This window comes from Chlorocebus sabaeus, chromosome 18 (assembly GCF_047675955.1).
Source record: "Chlorocebus sabaeus isolate Y175 chromosome 18, mChlSab1.0.hap1, whole genome shotgun sequence".
NCBI lineage: Eukaryota > Metazoa > Chordata > Mammalia > Primates > Cercopithecidae > Chlorocebus > Chlorocebus sabaeus.
The window spans coordinates 18,027,204-18,047,829 of record NC_132921.1 but is presented as its reverse complement, the minus strand read 5'-3'; the positions used below and the strand labels follow the sequence as shown (position 1 = coordinate 18,047,829).

The following is a 20,626-nucleotide window of genomic DNA, read 5'->3' as shown; positions in this document are numbered from 1 at the left end:
CACCCTATCAACACCCCAGCTCTAGGCAGCCACAACCAGTGAGTAGGAATTCTGGCTGGGTGCAGTGGCTCACGCCTGTAATCCCAGCACTTTGGGAGGCTGAGGTGGGTGGATCACTTGAGGTCAGGAGTTCAAGACCATCCTGACCAACATGGGGAAGCCCCATCTCTACTAAAAATACAAAAAAAATTAGCTGGGCATGGTGGCACGCGCCTGTAATCCCAGCTACTTGGGAAGCTGAGGCAGGAGAATTGCTTGAGCCTGGGAGGCGGAGGTGATCTGAGATCTTGCCAATGCACACCAGCCTGGGCAACAGAGCAAGACTCTGTATCAAAAAAAAAAAGGGGGGGGGAATTCTCGTAGCCTAATCTTTCTAGTATCTCAAAATGTTAAGTGAATGGATGCTTATACATTCATTCATTCATCCATTGAGGAATAAATAGATGGACACAAGACCACTGTATCCTGTTAGTTCCCCCAAGTCACTCTCAGCCTCCCAGTTCTTTGGTCTGCTCTAGGGAGCTGAAGAAGGAGGGGCATGGAAGGGCTGGCACTGACTGCCCTGGGCTCACCCAGTGTCCTGGGCAGAGGAGGCAGAAATGCCAGAGCACAGGTGACCTGGCTCATCCTAGCAGCATAGACTCTCCAAGGCCATCACCTGGGAGCCAGGAACTCGGGACAGGGAAGACCTGCCTGACCCCTCATCCTCCCCTGTCCTCCATCTCCATCCCTGGTCCCACGCTCTCCTGAAATGACTGTTGTTGACCATCCATTTCCATTCTGAGAGTATAGAAAAAGATTTTCCTCTCCAAACTTACCTCCTCTCCTTTCTTCCCCTCCAGCAGAGGACAGCCTTCTCGCTCTTTCTTCACATTTTTGTTAGAATGCCATTCACCACCTTGCATATCACTTTCAGCTAAATCTCATAAAGGCATATATGGTTCATTGGCCTTGAATCTTGAAGTTAAAATAGATATTTCCTTTTTTTTTTTTTTTTTTTTTTTTTTTGAGACGGAGTCTTGCTCTGTGCCCCAGGCTGGAGTGCAGTGGTGCGATCTCGGCTCACTGCAAGCTCCGCCCCCCTGGGTTCACGCCATTCTCCTGCCTCAGCCTCCCGAGTAGCTGGGACTACAGGCGCCCGCCACCTCGCCCGGCTAATTTTCTTGTATTTTTTGTAGAGACGGGGTTTCACCGTGTTAGCCAGGATGGTTTCGATCTCCTGACCTTGTGATCCACCCGTCTCGGCCTCCCAAAGTGCTGGGATTACAGGCTTGAGCCACCGCGCCTGGCTTAAAATAGATATTTCATAATTAGGTTATTTGGTGATAATATTCAGCTTTCATTGCTGTAAAATGTCAATGCACTATTTCAAAATATACGGAAAATGTGGTCACTGTATATACTCTGCTTCATTTCATCCTGCCTTCCTTCTTTCTGCACTGATAGGGCTCATTTTGGAAGGCTTTGGTCTGTAAGACTTTCTAAGTAATTGTCAAGCATGATTCAGAATGGAACTATTAAATACTGTTTCCCTTCCCTTATCATCACATACCCAGTTTCTTCTAAATGCCTGAAACAGAACTTACATTTCCATAAAAAGGAAAATCACATGAGAAGCATATGGGTTAAATATAAAATAAGTTTTTAAAAAAATTCCAAAAGAACCCAATGTAGCCTGGGTAGTTTGAGTGTATTTGTGTATATTTTTAGTTCTCTTCCTTGGAAGAAAATCTACACGACAATTTGGTGGTATTATTTGGCATAGTTCTTGTGATTTAATATTCATATGTTAGGCATTTTAAACAACATAATAAGCTTTTGAGAAGAAAAGTGTGCATTATCTTGCTTAAAAATGTAAATTCTGTCAGGGATTGTGTTCTTAGAACTAAGTTTGTTCTTTCTGCCTGAGAAATACGAATTCCACGGAGCCTGCTCTGTCAAGCATGGACCAAGTAGAAGCATCGTTCTGATTATGACAGGAGACATTATTGATTCATTGTTTCTGTTGACTTACTTGCTATTTTTAACACTCTCAAGTTACCTGAACATTTTTCTGGTTAAGTCACATTAAATATTAATGTTAAGTCAACTAATCCATTTTTTTTTTTTACGCTTTTTTTTAGACAGGGTTTGACTCTATTACCCAGGCTGGAGAGCAGTGGCACGATCTTGGCTCACTGCAGCCTCCATCCCCAGGCTCAAGCCATCCTCCCATCTCAGCCTCCCTTGTAGCTGGGACAACACACCTGTACCACCACAGCCTGATAATTTTTGTGTTTTTTTTTTTTTTTTTTTTTTTTTTTTAGAGACTGGGTTTCGTCATGATGCCCAGGCTGGTCTCAAACTCCTGAGCTCAAACGGATCCACACACCAAGGCCTCCCAAGGTGTGTAGTCCCAGCCACTCAGGAGGCTGAGGTGGGAGGACAACCAAGCCTAGGAGGTCAGGACTGCAGTGAACTGTGTTCACGCCACTGCACTCCAGCCTGGGTGATTAAGCAAGACCCTTTCTCAAAAAAAACAAAACAAATGTCTGATTGTGAAGCTTGTACCCTAACCCACTGCACTGTCTGGGATTACAGGTGTGACCCTCCACACCCTGCCAACTAATCCATCTTAACTGTTAGAAACACTTCCAAATTCCCATATTTACTAAAAATTCCCACGTCATTCTGGCTTTCAAACCATACTTTAGGGTAGCCTTCAAATTCCGTCAGTCATATGGTGTTCAGAGACCTGTAAGATTGGTGCGATAGCCTGAAGGTTACAGTTTTATCAGTGATATTATAGACGTTAGTCACCAGGTGCTAAGTGTTTTGTGCGTATCATCTTCTTATTCCTCACCGAAATTCTATGGGACAAGTTCCTTGCCCAGGATCATGCAGCTAGTAAGTGACAAAGCCATGGTTCAGGTATCTGATTGCAGGCCAGGGCACAGGGGCTCCCACCTGCAACCCCAGTACTTTGGGAGGCCAAGGTGGGAGGATCTCTCAAACCCAGGAGTTCAGGACCAGTCTTGGCAACATAGGCAACATAGTGGGACCTCTTCTCTACAAAAATTTTTAAAAATTAGTCAGATATGGTAGCGTGTACCTGTAGTCCCAGTCACTCAGGGAGGCTGAGGTAGGATGATCACCTGAGCCCAGGAGATCAGGGCTGCAGTGCAACCTTAAACCACCGCACTGTCTCCTCTTAAGTCAGTGCAAGTGATGCTGATTTCATTTATTTACTGGGCCTTGGAGAATCCTCAGTGTGTCACAGAATAGGGACAGGCACAGTCTTGGCATCATTGGCTGCTCTGGCTGAGGGAGAGGCAGTAGCTAGGCCTGGCCTGGCCCAGAGGGTTCCACAGGAGGGACAGCAGGATGCACAGTGTGTGATGGTCCCCTGGTTATGGTGAGACCCCTCTCTTTTGCCAGTTGTCTCGGGATGTTACCATTTTTGCTATCACTTTCCTTTGTGGGGAAAGCCTTTTCTTCCACGTGCTTCAAACTTTATCTTTTTTTTTTTTTGGCAAGCAAAATAAATGTCAGATAAAGGTCAGAGGCAGCCTCGAAGGGGAACACTGTCAGAAAGGGATCCCGAGGAGAGGAGGCAGGAGGGGAGTAACAGGGCCTGGTTTGGCTTAATGGACTAACAATGCCTACCAAAAAACCTCTGGTCTTCATGATTTTAATGTAAACTATTTTTTAGAGCAGTTTTAACTTCATAGGAAAATTGAGGGGCAGGCACAGAGATTTCCTGTATTCCTCCTGCCTCCCACACATGCACAGCCTCCCCCACTAGAATGGTACATTTGCTACAGTCGATGAGTCCACATTGACACGTTGGGGTCCACTCTTTGTGTTGTATGTTCTGTGGGTTTGGACCAATGTATCCTGGCATGCATCCACCATGATAGTCTCATACAGAGTAGTTTCACAGCCCTGGAAATCCTCCGTGCTCAACTTACTCACCCCTCCCTTTCTCCGAACTCCTGGCAACTCCTGATCTTTCTCCTGCCTCCATAGTTTTGCCTCGTCCAGAATGCCATAGAGTTGGAATCACACATTCTATAGCCTTTTCAGATTGGCTTTGTTTACTCAGCATTATGAATCTAAGTTTCCTCCATGTCTTTTCATGGCTTGATAGCTCTTTTCTTTTTAACACTGAATAATATTCCATTGTGTGGACGGACATGGGGGATTTGTTTATCCATTCATTTACTGAAGGACTCTTGGCTGCTTCCAAGTGTTGGCAATTATGACTACAGCTGCTGTAAACATGTGTGTGCAGATTTTTGTGCGGACATAAGTTTTCAATTCCTTTGGGTAAATCCCAAAGAGTATGATTGCTGGATCATATGTTAAGTGTATGTTTAGTTTTGTAAGAAGTCACCAAACTGTCTTCCAAAGCAACTGTACCCTTTTGCATTCCCAGCAGCCAAGAAAACGAGTTCCTGCCACCCGCCCCCATGCTCGCCAGCATTTGGTGGTGTCAGGGTTCTGGATCTGAGCCGTTCTAATAGGTGTGTAGTGGTGTCTCACTGTTGCTTTAATTCTCACTTCCCTGATGACATATGACGTGGAGCATCTTTTCATATGCCTGTTTGCCATCTGGATATCTTTGGTGAGGTGTCTGTTAAGGCCTTGGGTCCATTTTTATCGGGTTGTTTGTTTTCTTATTGTTGAATTTTAAGAGTTCCTTGTTTATTTTGGGAAATAGTCCTGTATCAAATATGGTTTTTGCAAACATTTTCTTCCAGTCTGTGGCTTGTTTCTTCATTCTCTTAAGCCTCAGATCTTTTTAGGCCATCTTGGGTAATCCTCATCTGAACCATCCCTCCCCTTTTCATACTCCCTTACTAGCCACCAGCAAGGGAGAGTTCCCTGCTAACTGCAGAGGTCCCCGTTGAGTTTCTCGGCATTCAGTGGGAAGAGTTCCCCTCCTGGGATACACATCAACTGCAGAAACCACAGGAACCACGTTGAAAAGGAGACCCACAGCACCCACCTGATTATACAGCTGCCAACACGGTGACCTATTGATGTCACCATCGCAGATCAGATGTGAACTCTCTGATGTGAACAACTAATCTGTTCTGCAATACAGAAAGCAAATGTTAAGGAATTCTTACTTTTAGCAAGGACAGTTCAGGACTGAGGTATCTTATTAGATAAGGCTATTACCAACTAATTCTAAGCCTTGATCTACTCTGGTGCTACATTCAACTCACAGCAGACTTGCGTGATGAGAAATGAGACTGGGGTTTAGTGTAGAATTATATAGATGAGTGTTCTAACTGAAGACAATCATAATGATTGAGGATTTCGGCAGAGCAAACAGAAGTTGGTTAGATTTCCAGAGAAAGTGCCCTTTCAGTCTTCAAGACACATTAAGATCCTCTAGCAAGACAGGGATGGACAGATAATACTACTATTCAGTGTATTTCATGAATCTCTGTGTCCTTGGGAGTTCCGTGAGCACTGATATTACTTTCTGGGAGGAGGAATGCCACCTTTGCACCTGTGACTGCTTCTCTGCTATTTCCCTAGCAGTTTCAAATCTATCGTCTTGTTTGACCCTTATGCTGTCCTACTGGATATTCATGTGCTCATTTGTTCATTTATTTAACAAATGTGGATTATTAACATGTGCTTGCTCCACGCAGTTGCACACCGCCAGGCCAGCACAGCTTGATTCAGATCGGGAGAGCTAGGTGGTTTGTCCCAAACTCTCACCACTAGTGAGGGCCAAGTCTCAGGACAAGACCCAAGGGCTTCTAGCCCCCTGTTCTCTCCTCTGCCCCACATTTCTGCCCCTCCTGAATTCAGGCAGCCATTAAGACCTCCATCCCTCTAGTCACCACTTATTCACCTCTGCTCTTCAGAGACTGAAACACCACGATGACATTGATGTCATTAGTTTGCTTTCCGGTGAATCTGGATTATGACACACCATGGGAAAAGAAAGCTGTTCAGCAGTTTTCATTCTTGAAACAGTGTCAGTCAGTAGAGGGGAAAAATCCCAACCAGAGAAACCTGGCGTGCTCACATGCAGAGCACCTGCAAGCTGGTGTTTGTGATGCAGCCAGCCTGGCCTGGAGAGAGTGCTTAGTCAATTCTGCATGGAGAGTGTTGCTTCTGTTACTGTTATTATTGCAGTAGGTACTCAAACTGTCTCCACTCAACCCACAGATTAACCCACACCCACCCAGGAAGCTGACTGAAGCCCATAGCACACTGATTATTCACAACTCGTGAGTCACTCTAGAATACCCAGACCCTTCTGCTCCCACCTGCTGAATGGCCATGTTATCTAAAGTCCATGGGTGCTCCCAATTCTGTGAGTGTGAGCTGATCTTGTCATTTAAAACGTTAACTATTATGTTAACTGTCAAGAAAAAAAAATGGGTTTGATAATCATGATTATTTCTGTGAAAACTATTGAATATTGGGATGATTCGGGGAATGAATTGCTAAAACCTTTGTGGTATTGAAGTTGAGGTGAATGAGACAACTGTGAAAGGTGGAAGGAAGAAAACTCTAGAAGGCTTCTGCATTTAGACTGCTTTTTGGCAAGTGACTTTTGGTTCTCATTCCATGTTAAAGAACCCGAAACTCGAAATTGTAGGTAAAGCATTCAAGATCCAGTTGGTACAATCAGTAGACCCATCCGCAAAGGACAGGCCCCAGTTTTCCATCAGAAAGTCGGTGTTTCGCAGCGAGTGGTGGGTGACTTGAATATAGGAAAACATGTCACAGGATTGGGATTTCAGAAGCAAAGTGGATGACTTCTACAGCTCAGTTCTACTGAGTTGTAGTAGAGAAAATTAGTAGAGAAAATCTGATTAGCAAACACTTCTGGAATATTGAAAAATGTCCAACTCATAAGATGTTACTTCCGAAAATGGTAGTGCTAGATTATAGCCTCAATGGGGAAAGTTCCCAGAGTAGGGCTCCTAAGAGCTGCCCATGCCTTCAGGACTGGTGACATAACTGGCATAGCCCAGTGAAAATGAAAAATTTCCCTCTTTTGCAAAAATTAATAAGAATTTCACGATGACAATAAAGCATTTAACCCAGCGTGGAGCTCTGCAGAGCATAAGGCCTTGTGCAGCTGCACAGGCCCATGGAGACCACTCTGCTGCCACTTAAGAATTGCCACGCATTGTGATTGGCAGATCAGTATAACTTTTTTTAAAAAGTTTAGTCTCTATCAGTTTACTGTATCTCTCAAGAGTCACCATGGATGGACTTGACCGAAGGTGGTTTTTGTCATTAATTGTAGCTTCATTAAAGAAACACTTGAAGAATAAATTTGTTTGAGAATCTCCTTAATCTTTCTAGGTAACTGTCCTTTACATCTTAATGGTCAGGAATTTTTTCGTTCTTTTTTTTTTCAAGACAGAGTCTCGCTCTGTCGCCCAGGCCGGAGTGCAGCAGCCTGATCTCGGCTCACTGCAAGCCCCGCCTCCTGGATTCATGCCATTCTCTTGCCTCTGCCTCCCAAGTAGCTGGGACTACAGGTGCCTGCCACCACGCCTGGCTAATTTTTTGTACTTTTAGTAGAGATAGGGTTTCACTGTGTTAGCCAGGATGGTCTCGATCTCCTGACCTCGTGATCCGCCCGCCTCGGCCTCCCAAAGTGCTGAGATTACAGGCGTGAGCCACCGCGCCCGGCCAATGGTCAGGAATTTAAAGGCCTAGCTTTTGTCCTTCCACAAGCCTCATGGCCTTCCAAAAATAATACTCTTTTTTTTTTTTTTTTTTTTTTTGAGATGAGGGGGTCACTCTGTCGCCCAGGCTGGAGTGCAGTGGCACAATCACAGATCACTGGAGCCTCAGCATCTCTGGGCTCAGGTGATCCTCCCACCTCAGCCTCCCAAGTAGCTGTGACTACAGGCGTGTGCCACCACACCCAACTAATTGTTTTGCATTTTTCATAGAGGCAGGGTTTTACCATGTTGCCCATCTGGTCTCCAACTCCTGGGCTTAAGCATTCGCCCACTTTGGCCTCCCAAAGTGCCAGGTTTACAGGTGTGAGCCACCGCACTCAGTCCCCCAACAATAATATTCTTGGTTCAGTCCATGAAACAAAGGATTCTGAAATGTTTAGATATTTTACTTATACAAAAGGGTTTGAGGTCCATCTGAAAAAAAGAAAACAAAAATGAATATAGGTCCTACAGAATATTTAGGTTATCAGTATCAAAGATACTGTTTGCCATGGAGCAGTGGCATGGAATGAAATTCTCAAGATGAAAGACTTTACACAAACCATAGGTTTTACCTGCATTCAGACTCATCAAAGGTTCTCACAAGAAAAAAGTAAACAACAATGGATTCATGTTGATTTGTTGAAAAATAAAATTTAAAATGGTAGAGAAATAATATATACCATGACATAAGCAGATAAATCAGTGAGGAAGATAAAGAAGAGATGAGAGCAAATTCAAAACCATAAATCAATCATGCAGTGGCTGGAGATGTCCTCTGTGTAGTTTCACATGATACTGAAGAACAACGGAACCAGCAGGCAATGATGATGTAGTGAGAACACCTCATGATGGATGGTTTTGCATTTAATCTCATCTCTTCTTTATCCTCTTCATAGATGTATCTGTTTGTGTCATGGTGTATATTAAAACTAGAGGAACTAGGTCAAGAGTAATCATACGTCTAAGCAACTTTAAATTGCTTATGTTATTAAATAAACATGGTATGTTTTTAATCAGAATAGAATTTTCATTGTATGTACATTTTTTAAAATTGAATGTCCCATTCCATGTACTTTTTATTTTCACTTTCACTTTTTCTATTAACGAAGTAGTGATTTCTCAAATAGGAAGACTTAACTGTGTTGCTATGTCTACTGGTCTGTTGCTGCTACGGTAGAAGCCTTTTTATCAGCACTTGGTCAGCAGTTGCTGAGTCACTTAAAAATGTCATAAGTTCATATCTTAAACTTTTTTTTTTACTTAAAACATATACCTTATATTTACACACCAATTATGTTTTAGTATAAGCCTGTATGTACTGGCTGATTACAGTTTCCTGAGCCCCCCACCTTTTTTTTTTTTTTTTGAGACGGAATCTTGCTCTTGTCGCCCAGGCTGGAGTGCAGTGGCATGACCTTGGCTCACTGCAACCTCCGCCTCTCGGATTCAAGCAATTCTCCTACCTCAGCCTCTTGAGTAGCTAGGATTGTATTTTTAGTAGCCATGGGGTTTTGCTGTGTTGGCCAGGCTGGTCTTGAACTTCTGACCTCAGGTGATCTACCTGCCTCGGTCTCCCAAAGTGCTAGGATTACAGGGGTGAGCCACCATGCCCAGCCTCCTGAGCCCTTTTTACATTAACCATACCACCTAATTTCCAGTTTCTATTTCTTCAGTGTGAAATGAGAAGTTACAGGTATTTGAGAGCAAAATCCTTCTGGACTTTCACTATTTCCTTTTCCTGTTCTTTTTCTTCCTTTCTCACTTCTCTGTAGCCCTGGGAACCGTCTCATTGTCATATTTGTGTTCTCGAATATTTTGAGTGATAATGTCAGTGCTGTATATTTTGTTTTGGTTTTCTGTGGGGTGAGTGGAACCAGCTTGCTTCTGCGCTGCCATTTTGAAACCAGAAGTCCTTCCTTTTTCTTTTTTCATAGTTTCCTTGCCTACACCACCACACCAGTTGAACAGTTTGTGGTGGTGGTTTCATTTTGTTTGTGTATGTGTGTGTGTGTGTGCACGTGTGTTTTTCAGTAACTCACTTTTATTTGGGTCCTTGCAAAGCATTCACTTTAGTTTTTACAGAAACATTTCCCATTTTTTCTCACTAATATTTCACTGCTTTGCCCAATATTTAATTAAATTTCCTGACGAGTTTATCTGGTGACAACAGCCTTGAGAAGGAACTTGGTAAGTGGTGGGAGCAGAAGGGCATAGATACAGTGGTGAGTAGACCCTCACTGGAGTACGCTGTGTGTCTGGCAGTGTGTGGAGAGGGGGTGGAGAATGTGCTGGGTAGGTGGTAAACAGGAATGCCAGCGGGCCTCCCCCATTGGGGGCTCTTAGACAAGTCCTGCCACTGCCCGTCTTGGAGGACATCCCACACAACTGCCTATGGGAGAAACAGCATAAGGCACAGACCTCCTTCCAAAACTTCGGATTTGTTGCTCATACTTGAAATCCTTGTGTTTTCATGGGCTTTTCCTTGTGTTTTGGTCTTGGCTTCTCTAGAGGTACCCAGTGGGTCAGGGGAAGTCTCCTCAAAGGAATTTCCTACATGCCTATCGGTATTTTAGTCAGGCCATCCAAAACATGCCTTCCAAATTTGAGGAAAATCTCATATGGAGTGGTAACAAAAACTTCATTTTATTCGTATGAATTATTACTAAGCTGAGTCACAATGGAGAAGAAAAAGGTAGTGAATCATGAGGAGCCATTCTGACATTCCTGGCCCTTGATCAAATGGAAGGATTCTGTTTGTGACGCTGAGTGTTGGGGCATTTCTAGATCTGCTTGGTTTGTGGTACTTTCCTAGACCAACGACTAGGAAATTTCTGTCTTTAAAATGGAAGAATCATAAGAGCTAGCAGGTTTCCTAACATTTGTTGGGCTTTCTGTTTGTTTTTCAAAAGGTCCGCTGCTTAAAGACTGGCCACATCTAGTCACCCACAAAGAAATGATGATAGAACCCCCTAGGGACAAAACACCCTTCAGAGTTCAGAAGGGAAAAGTGATTTATAGGACTTTTTTTTTTTTCCATTTTAGTTTTGTGAATCTCCTTTGTTTCCGGAAGTAATTTTTTTTAATGTTAAGGAAATTGATTAATCACTACTGAAAGCTGAGCCCACATGGCCCCATGATCCTCCAGGGCTGAGCTGTTAGGGACCACGAGGAACCGAGGCACGCAGGGTGACAGGGCCTCAGATGTGAGTCCAGAGAGGAGAGCAGACTGAGGTCTCCTCCCTTAGCTGTGCTTGTTCTGTGCTGAAAACACACACACACACACACTCTCTCTCTCTCTCTTTTGTAACATTTGAATCTTGTCTGTGATTCTGTAATCCTGGTGTGCTCTCTTGCCAGTATCCCAGAGTCCCACATCACAGGCAAATGGTAAAGCATGAGTCTGCCCCTAGGCTTGCTCATTTCTCATCTCTTCTTCACCCCTCCTTTCCTGTTCCTCTTCTCCTCCTCTTCTTCCTCTCCTCCTCCTCTTTCTCCCCTCCTTCTCCTCCCCCTTCCTCTCTCCTTCCTCTTCCTCTACCCTTTCTTCCTCTCCTCTTCTTCCTCGCGGTCTCCTCTTCCTCGCCCTCTCTTCCCCCTTCCCCCCCCCACCTCTTCCACTCCTTTTCCTCCTCTTTGTCTCTCCCGCCTCTTCTCTTCTCTTCTTTTGTCTTTTTTCTCTTTTCTCTTCTCCTCCTCTCTTCTCTGCCCCGCCCTCCTCCACCTCAGTGGGCCTGGAGGGTGACAGTGTGGTTCCCTGTGGCCCGGGGCTATGGGAAGCCGGGAAGCCGCCCTCCACTCCTCTCGGGAGACCCGTCCTGCGGGCGCTGACTCACCCTCCCCGTGTTCTCCCTTCCTCTCCCGGCAGGAAATGTGACTGGAAACAGTAACTCCACGTTCATCTCCAGCGGGCAGGTGATGAACTTCAAGGGCGACATCATTGTGGTCTACGTCAGCCAGACCTCGCAGGAGGGCGCTGCGGCGGCGGCGGAGCCCGTGGGCCGCCCGGTGCAGGAGGAGACCCTGGCGCGCCGCGACTCCTTCGCGGGGAACGGCCCGCGCTTCCCGGACCCGTGCAGCGGCCCCGAGGGGCTGCGGGAGCCGGAGAAGGCCTCGCGGCCAGTGCAGGAGGAGGGCGGGGCCAAGGCTTGAGGGCCCCCCATGGCCCCAGCGCCGACCAGCGCTGACCACCCAGGGATCGATCGGTACAGTCGAAGAAGACCACCGGGCATTCTCCGCCCACCTTGCCCTCTAGGAAATGGGCTTTTCAGCAAGTGAATTGATGAGGACTCTCCCCAGGCCCACGGATGCTCAGCAGCTCCCCTGCACTGGGGCAGATGCCTCCCCTGCCGCCCCTCATACTCGCAGCAGTAATTTGTGGCACTATGACAGCTATTTTTATGACTATCCTGTTTTGGGGGAGGGGGGGGGTCTGTGTTTTCCCCCCATATTTGTATTCCTTTTCATAACTTTTCTTGGTATCTTTTCCCCCTCTTTTTTAATTTAAAGGTTTTCTCAAAAATTATCCTAAAGGTGAGGGTCTCTTTCTTTTCTTTTGCGTTTTTTTTGTGTTTTTGTTTTTGTTTTTGTTTTCGTTTTGGCAACCTGGCTCTGGCCCAGGTTGGAGTGCAGTGGTGCGATCATAGCCCAGTGCAGCCTCTAACTCCTGGGCTCAAGCAATCCAAGTGATCCTCCCACCTCAACTTCCGGAGTAGCTGGGATCACAGCTGCATGCCATGCCCAGATTCTCCCCGTCCCCCGCACCGAAACAGGGTCCCACCATGTTACCCAGGCTGGTCTCAAACTCCCCAGCTAAAGCAGCCCTCCAGCCTCGGCCTCCCAAAGTACTGGGATTACAGGCGTGAGCCCGCACGCTGGCCTGCTTTACATATTTTCTTTTGTGCCCCTTCTCACAGTGTTTTGGAGATGACTTTCCCTGTGTGTGTTCATTGTAAGCACTTTAGGGAAAAGGCTAAACATGTGAGGCCCGGAGATAGTTGCTGGGAACATGTGGTGGGACTTCCATATTCTGAAAAATGTTCTGTATTCTCATTTTTCTAAAAGAAAGAAAAAAGGAAACCCTATTTTTTTCTCCTGAATGTTTTTAAGTTTGTGTCGGTCCTTAAGCAGAACTAAGCTCAGTATGTGACCTTACCCCCTAGGTGGTTAATTTTTCCACGCTGGCAGAGGCACTCAGGTACTTGGTAACCAAATTTCTAAAACTCCAAGTTGCTGCAGCTTGGCATTCTTATTCTAGAGGTCTCTCTGGAAAAGATGGAGAAAACGAACAGGACATGGGGCTCCTGGAAAGAAAGGACCAGGGAAGTTCAAGGAAGAATGAAGTTGAAATTTTAATTTGCATTTTCTTTGTTTAGATAAGAATAGCATAAATGGATCCTCTTTTATTCGTACATAATCGTGCATCCGTAGGTTGGCCTTGTAGAAGTGGAAAACATTCCATTTTCCAATGCATTTAAATTTAAAGCCAAACCGCATGTTGTGAATTTAAGAAAACTTCTTATCCTAAAGGTGTCTTTCTCTTGGCATCATCCCCCTTGTGAGAAACCTAGAGGATGGTCCAGATGGAAGGAAATTCCCTGGGTGGTTTTATCTTTTGTTACTCAGTGAGCACTGGTTCCCTGCAAATACTGGAGAAAAGCAAAAATACGCAAGCAAGTTAAAATTAATTTTGTACATCTGCTAGGTTATAAAAGAAAGCACTAATAGTGGTCACTGCCCAGACTTTATTGGCCACAAATGCCCAGCTGAAGAGCATGACTGTGGATCACTGGTTTTTCCCTCCTGCTGGAAATACTGGGGTGGTAGCGGTCAATTAGGATTTTCAATGGAGAAGCACAGGACAGTTCTGTAATTTATGAGACTCCTTAGCCAACATAAAGAACTGCAGGAAATAACTGCACAACCAGGAGGATCTGTTGGTGGGAATTTACTGTCATTCCTGCCCTTTTACTTAACATCATCCACAGGGAGATGTTATACAAATGGAGGAAATCATTATACCTTTTGATATGGAATATATTACAGAGTTAGTTCACAAAGTAGACCTCTGAGCTGAAAACCCGAGTTTCTGCTGTGACTGTCATCTCACTGAGCACTTCGCCTTTCTTTGCTTTTATTTGTTCCTTCTATAAAAAGGCAATAATGATAATTTATAATAGTTTCCCTACCCAGAGATATCAGAAGGATGCTACAGTGAATGTTAAAGTACCTTGAGCTCCTTAAATCAAAGGTGCTATATAAATATGTAAGACTCTACTTTCAGAAAAAGGTAATATTCTTTCCTGCACTGATCCCTACTAATTCTGTATTGATCCAAAGGCAACTATATGCTAAGAAATGTATAGAAAATATAAGTCTGTGTCTGTGTACTATAGAGATGTATGTGATAAGTGTTAAAAAAATGAAGCAATAATGAACAGTTATTGGGGGAACATGATAAAGAGATTATATTAAACTTATATTTGACCATAAAATCCTTTTTATGGCTTGCTAAAACTGGGCTCACTGTAAAATCATGATCCAGCTTATTGCTAATCTTTATGATATGCTTATTCCTAATCTTTATGGTATGGTGTCAACTGTTCATTTGTATCTTATTGCAGGTTCCCTGGACCATAGACAAGGGACAGAAAATACTTACTTTGATAATATATATGCTGTTGATTTCACAAAAATTTCTTAAAATACAGCCTGGGTACCCAGTGAAAGAGCTGAAACAGACATGGAGTATCATGTTTCCTACTCACATTTTATCAGCTGCCGGAAGGAAGAATGAATTTCTCAAGATCAGTTTGAATGTGATAGATCAGAACCTTCATGTGGTGGGGAAACTGTGATTCTTTCAGTGTAACCACCCCAAGACTTAGTGGCTTAAGGTAGTCACCACTGGCCAGGCACAGTGGTTCATGCCTCCCAGTGCTTTGGGAGACCAAGGCAGGAGGATCCCTTGAGGACAGTAGTAGAGATCAAACTGGGCAACAGAGTGAGACCTCATCTCTACAAAAAGTACAAAACTTATCTGGGCATGGTGGTGTGCACCTGCAGTCCCGGCTTCTCAGGAGGCTGAGGCAGGAGGATGCTTGGACCCAGGGGTTCAAGGCTACTGTGAGCTTTGATTGGGCCAGTGCACTCCAGTGTAAAAACAAAACAAAAACAAAAACCACCACTTATTTAGCTCCCAATTCTATGGGTTGAATCAGCTTGGGTCGTTCTTCAGGCCTGGTCCCACCCGGCCTGGTTTGCTTACCCGTTTACAATGACCCAGCTGGTTGGCTGGGCCAGGCTGTGTGCTCTCCACCTGTCCCCCATGCTTCCAGCCGCCCAGCTGGGCATGCTCTCATGGTGGTGTTGAGCCTGAGAACAAGCAGAAACCTGCCAGGCTTCTTGAGGCCTAGGCTTGTACTGGGACACTGTCACTTCTACCACATTCTGTGGGCCAAAGCAGGTCACAAAGGCAGCCCAGATCCAAGGGATGGGGGAACAGCCCATCCCCCCACGGGAAGCATTGCAGAATGACAGGGTAGGGGGTGGACACACGGAGAGGAAGATGGCGCCATTGCCGTCTGTCCACCACAGGGCACTGCGTGGAGTAAAGCGCTGCAGGGAAGAGTGCATCTGGGAACAAAAGAGGAACATGGCCCAGCCCCTAACCAGTGAGTAGTTCCTTCTCTGGTGATTGAATTCCCTTAATGCACAGCACTGTAGATTCCCACAATGGGAGGGACACCCACATTCATATTTCAGTGCTGTGTCAAAATTCCTTCCAGAGCCAAATATAGGTGATTTGGGAACTGAGCCCACTGTACTACTTCCGCATTCCTTTGGCACAGAAAATTGAAAAGTGACAACTTCTAAAATCAAGAAAACTGGTGAGATACCTTGGGGTAGAGGAACCTGCATATAAACAGATAGAAGATCTAGTGTTCACCCTTGACCCCAGCTCAACAAACAGAATCTTGTTATGATTATACAAGGGTGAGCTTGAGCAAAGGTGCTGTCTTTGGTGGAAGAAACGTAGTTTTGAGTTGTTTGCTCTTTGACAGTGTCTGATGGCATGTGAGTCTTGTGCATCTGCTTTGGGGCGCGCTGGGCACAAGTTGCATAACCCGCTTTGGAAGAGCAGAAAAAGCATTCAAAGCCCTAAACACTCTGTTGATAAGTCATCATGTTTATTGAGTGTGCTTTTAGTGGCAGGGCCCTGAGCACCTGGGAAAGGAGATGAGGAGTGCTGGAGGGTTCGGAGCAGAGAAGACGAGACAATGCTCTGCTCCAAGCACCAGAGGAGGCCTCTGGAAAGGGACCGTCTGTGGAATTCTTCACCCCTTCACCCTGCCGGTGAAGTCTTACAACCACTAAAGCTTTGCCAGAGAAGAGGCGGGACCTGACATTGGGGAGTGGCGGTGCCAGCAGTGAGCACAGGCGGGGTCTAGGTGGCATCACTGAAGCCAAGCTGAGCGGTGCAGGGGGAGCCACCCTGGACCGACACCCCCATGGCTGCCCCACTGCAGAACTGCCTACTGCAGCAAAACAACCCTATGTCCCCCAAAGTTTCAACAAAGAGGAGGATCGAATAAATGTCCCAGTGGGCAGGCACCCCCACAAGACTTGCTGCTCCTCCTGACACACCCGCGTGGCTCTGCACAGCTGTGAGTCCAGTTTTCTCTCTTCCTACCTCCCTCTTACCCCAGTTATCCTGACCCCAGGGTGGGATTGAAACTCATGCTTGGCTAACATCTCTTTCCTTGATCCCCTTCGTAAAACTGGCATACAGGAATGCTTTAAAAAAAAAAAATCTTTAAGATTACCAATAGTATAAAAGTTAAAATGACAAAATTACAGGCCTGTGACCAGATCTTCGTACTAACCAAGGAGCTGGTGACACTACCCTCTGCCCTGCGTGATAGAAAATGCAGACGTTTTGCAGACAGACCTGGTTCATGACTCAGCGCTGCGACTTATGGACTTACCTTGTGCAGCTACATCACTTCTTAGCCTTGTTTTCAACATGTGTAAACAGAAGGTACTAATATTAGTCTTTTGTGCTGGTGTGAGGATGACGTGGGATGAGAGACAACCAAGGACTCACTGGCATTTCCTAGAAGATTCCAGTAGTAGGGATCTGAGCGTCCTACACCACTTTCCTCCCTGTCTCTGACACTTGTTCATTCCTGGGCACAGGAGCCATCTCAGTCATCACGTCGGACCACATAACTGTAACCAAGCTCTGCTGCCCTCCTGGAACACCTTCCCACTCTTTGCAACTAGGTCGGAGGGACGCACCTTCTCCATAGATAGTTGGCAGGACTGCGATGGTTGACCCAAAAGTTGTCATCTTATGACATGACACACTGAGGGAAGTAGACACCCAATATAACTTCACGTTATACTGTCTTAAAAGACTGTGATTAAAATGGGCATCAGTGGGCCTTTCCCTTGTAGCCCAATATGTAGGGCATGAAGAATAGCCGGATGTGAAGGTTGAAGGGCTATGTGGGCTGGTTTCTCTTGGTGTTCCTGGTGCCTCTCCCCGTTCAGGAAGAATAACAAATCGACAACCGGCTCAGAGGAGGTGGCATTATAGGTCCAGGCACCTTCAGGAGGGCACTGGAGTCCAGTGAAAGCCTTCGCTCTTGCCCAGGCTCTCATGGACGGGGGTAGCCCAGGAAACAAAGGCTGCACAGACTTTAAGTCGTGAGAAAAATGACATTCTTATGATGAGGCTCTTACAGACGATCTCCATTTAAGCAGCTGCGGTAAAACATCTTACACTAAAATGAAGAAGCAAATTCATTTTTATTGGCTTTTATAGCCTCTCTCCTTCAATGGCAAAGAAACCATTAAAATAAATGTTTAAAGTGCTTAGAAGAGCTTTCTCTAAATATTTACTCTGTCAGTGGAAAAATAAACATGTTTTACGTCAGGTCTATTGAGTTTGTTGTATACAGTAAAATTCACCCTTTTTAGATATATAGTTTTATGAGTTTTAACAAAAATACATAGTTGTGTAACCACCACCATCACAGTCAAGATATAGAATATTTCAACATCCCAAAGTTCCCATTTCCCTTTTTAGTTAATCCCTTCCCCACCACCCCTAACCCCTGGCAACCATTATCTCTTCTTGCTTCCCATAGTTTCACCTTTTCCAATTTTGTCGTGTAAACAGAGTTACACAGCACACAGCCATTTGAGTCTGGCTTCTTTCCACATAACGTCCTTGAGATCCATCAGTGGGTACCCCAGTAGTTCCTTTTTATTTCTGAATAGTAGTCCACTGTCTGGATGTACTGCAGTTTATTCACCAACATGTGGGTTCTTTCCTGTTTGGGGAGATTACAAATAAAGCTGCTATAAAAACTCATGTGGACGTGTGCTTTCACTTCTCTTGGGTGAATATCTAGGAGTGGGATTATGGGATTGTATGGTAAATACCAGGTTGTAAGAAACTGCAAAACTGTTTTCTAAAGCGTCTGTACCATTTTGCATTCCCATCAGCAATGCATGAGAGTTCTAGTTGCTCCACATCCTCACCAGCATTTGGTATCGTCAGTTATTTGCTGGTTTGCTTTAATGTTTGCCATTCTTATAGGTGTATAGCATCTCACTGTGGCTTTCATTTGAAGTCTGTGACTACCTTCTTATGTGCTTATTTGGCTATCTTTATATCTTATTTGGTAAAGTATGTTCAAATCTTTTGCTCATGTTTTTCTTTCTTTTTGTGAGACAGGGTCTCGCTCTGTCACCACAGCTGGAGTGCAGTTGTGTGACCACAACTCACTGCAGCCTCGATTTCCCAGGCTCAAATGATTCTCCTACCTCAGACTCCTGGATAGCTTGACCTAGACATGTGCCATCAGCTAACTTTTTAATTTTTCTGTAGTGAGAGGGTCTTGCTATGTTATCCAGGCTGGTTTCAAACTCCTGACCTCAAGCAATCCTCCCACTCTGGCCTCCAAAGCACTGGGATTGTTTGTTTTTAATTGTTTTCTTAGTGAGTTTTGAAAGTTCTTTATATATTCTGGAAACTGGAATATGCGTGTTTAAAGCTTTTAGAGCATTTCTGTAAGTATTTGTTATGATTAGCAAAAAATGAAGACATAGTTTTTCATTTTTTAAAAAAATTATGTTTCAGGAGATGTACACCAGTAGTGTTTATTTAGAGTAAATGGTTTCACATTTACACAGTGAGACTCCCAATGTCAGGGCCCAGTTCTGAGCTGCCATGTCCTAAAATTGTCCTGTATCCTTATGGAATGCAGCAGTCACCCTCCTAGGGGCCCATTCTCCCATGGAAACTGAGTTTTGTAACACACATGCTGATACAAATGTGTTTTATTGGTTGGAAACTGTAAAATAGCTTTTTTTTTTTTTTTTTTTTTTTTTGAGACAGAGCCTTACCCTGTCGCCAGGCTAGAGTGCAGTGGTGCGATCTCAACTCACTGCAACCTCTGCCTCCCATGTAAAAGCGATTCTCCTGCCTCAGTCTCCCGAGTAGCTGGGACTACAGGCACGTGCCACCACACCCAGCTAAGTTTTGCATTTTTAGTAGAGATGGGGTTTCACCCTGTTGGCCAGGATGGTCTCGATCTCCTGACCTCGTGATTCACCACCTCGGCCTCCCAAAGTGCTGGGATTACAGGCGTGAACCACCACACCCAGCCCGTGAAATGTCTTTCTATTGATATTTTCTGATTATTTTATATATTAAGGAGAATATTATAATGAGTGCTGGGTGAGGGGAAAAAAAAACAGAGGGCAAATGCCATCATCCTCTATGTCTGACAAGGGGGAGAGAGCAAGCATCCCCGGGACAGATTTTGTTGGCATGGGGAAGGTTGTTTAATCACATCAATGTAAGTCCAGTTGGTATGTGTTGGTCTGGTAAATATCACATGGTAAATATCCGTTGTGACCAGAACACAATGAACATGCCTCTGCAGTTGTCCCTTAGTCCACAGAGCCTGTGCTGGATGACAAGAAGGGCCCCAAGAGGGTCAACAACTGGGAACTTCTCTGAAGGATTGAATTCCCCGGCAGGGAAGGACACCCAGGGTGCTAAAGGTACACCTGGGCTGATGGCCTGACGTGGAAGTTTTGTGGGGGAGATTTGGGGCTAGACAGGCGGATGCTCCTGCACATCCAGCTGCCTCTGACTCAGCTCTGAAGACAAAGGCAGAGTATGTGAGTGAGGGAAGTCTGACTTTAACTCTGAAGCCCAAGCCTCCCCTCAGTGGGGATAGACAAATACTTGTCTACCACCAAGGGGAGTATTTGTATGCATGGGACCAGTGCCCAATCGTGAGCAGAGGCCATGACTAAGGCGGGAGACAGGGACCTACCTACTGAAGTCACTAGCCTTCCTCACCCTCTCTGGGGCATTTGGAAAGAGAATCTGTCTGCTTTGGACCAAGTAAGACCTTGGGGTTCATGGATGACCAGTGGGGGAGGCTTCAAATGTGAGCAGTTAGACGTATGGGAGCTCCTATTAATATTAATATGGAAGCAGCTATTAATATTAATTGGAAAAATGATGAACCGTGACTATGTTTATACTTGCAGCTAGTGAAGCCGACTATGCCAGAGATGGGCAGATGTTGGGAAAAAAGGAATCAGGGCATTATGAACCTTACCCCCACCAGCCCTCCCAAGAGCAGGTACTCTTGAAAATATAAAACTCCAATCGAATTTCATCAGCCTTCACTTAAAACTTCACGGCTCTCCATTGTTCGTGGAATAGAGACCAAAGGCTTTCAGATGGTCCTCATGGCTCCCCACCCTCCAGCCTCATCTCACGCTACTCTCCCCACCTTCAGCTGCACTGGTCTCTCCAGTGCACACACTGCCTACCTTGGGGGCTTTGCACATGTGGTTTTCTCTGACTGCAGCATTCTTCCTGGTTTTTCCCTGGGTTA

At 45.2% G+C, this 20,626-nt stretch overlaps 1 protein-coding gene across 1 annotated transcript in view; it reads left to right on the top strand.

Annotated features, from left to right (window-relative positions):
* The window catches only part of TNFRSF11A (TNF receptor superfamily member 11a), a 65,665-nt gene extending 48,031 nt beyond the window's left edge, over window positions 1-17,634 (top strand). Inside the window, exon 10 of the mRNA XM_008013871.3 lies at window positions 11,563-17,634. Coding sequence (XP_008012062.3) covers window positions 11,563-11,846 — 284 coding nt within the window. The 3' untranslated portion in view covers window positions 11,847-17,634. The remainder of the gene's footprint in view (window positions 1-11,562) is intronic.
* The last annotated feature ends 2,992 nt before the right edge of the window (window positions 17,635-20,626 follow it).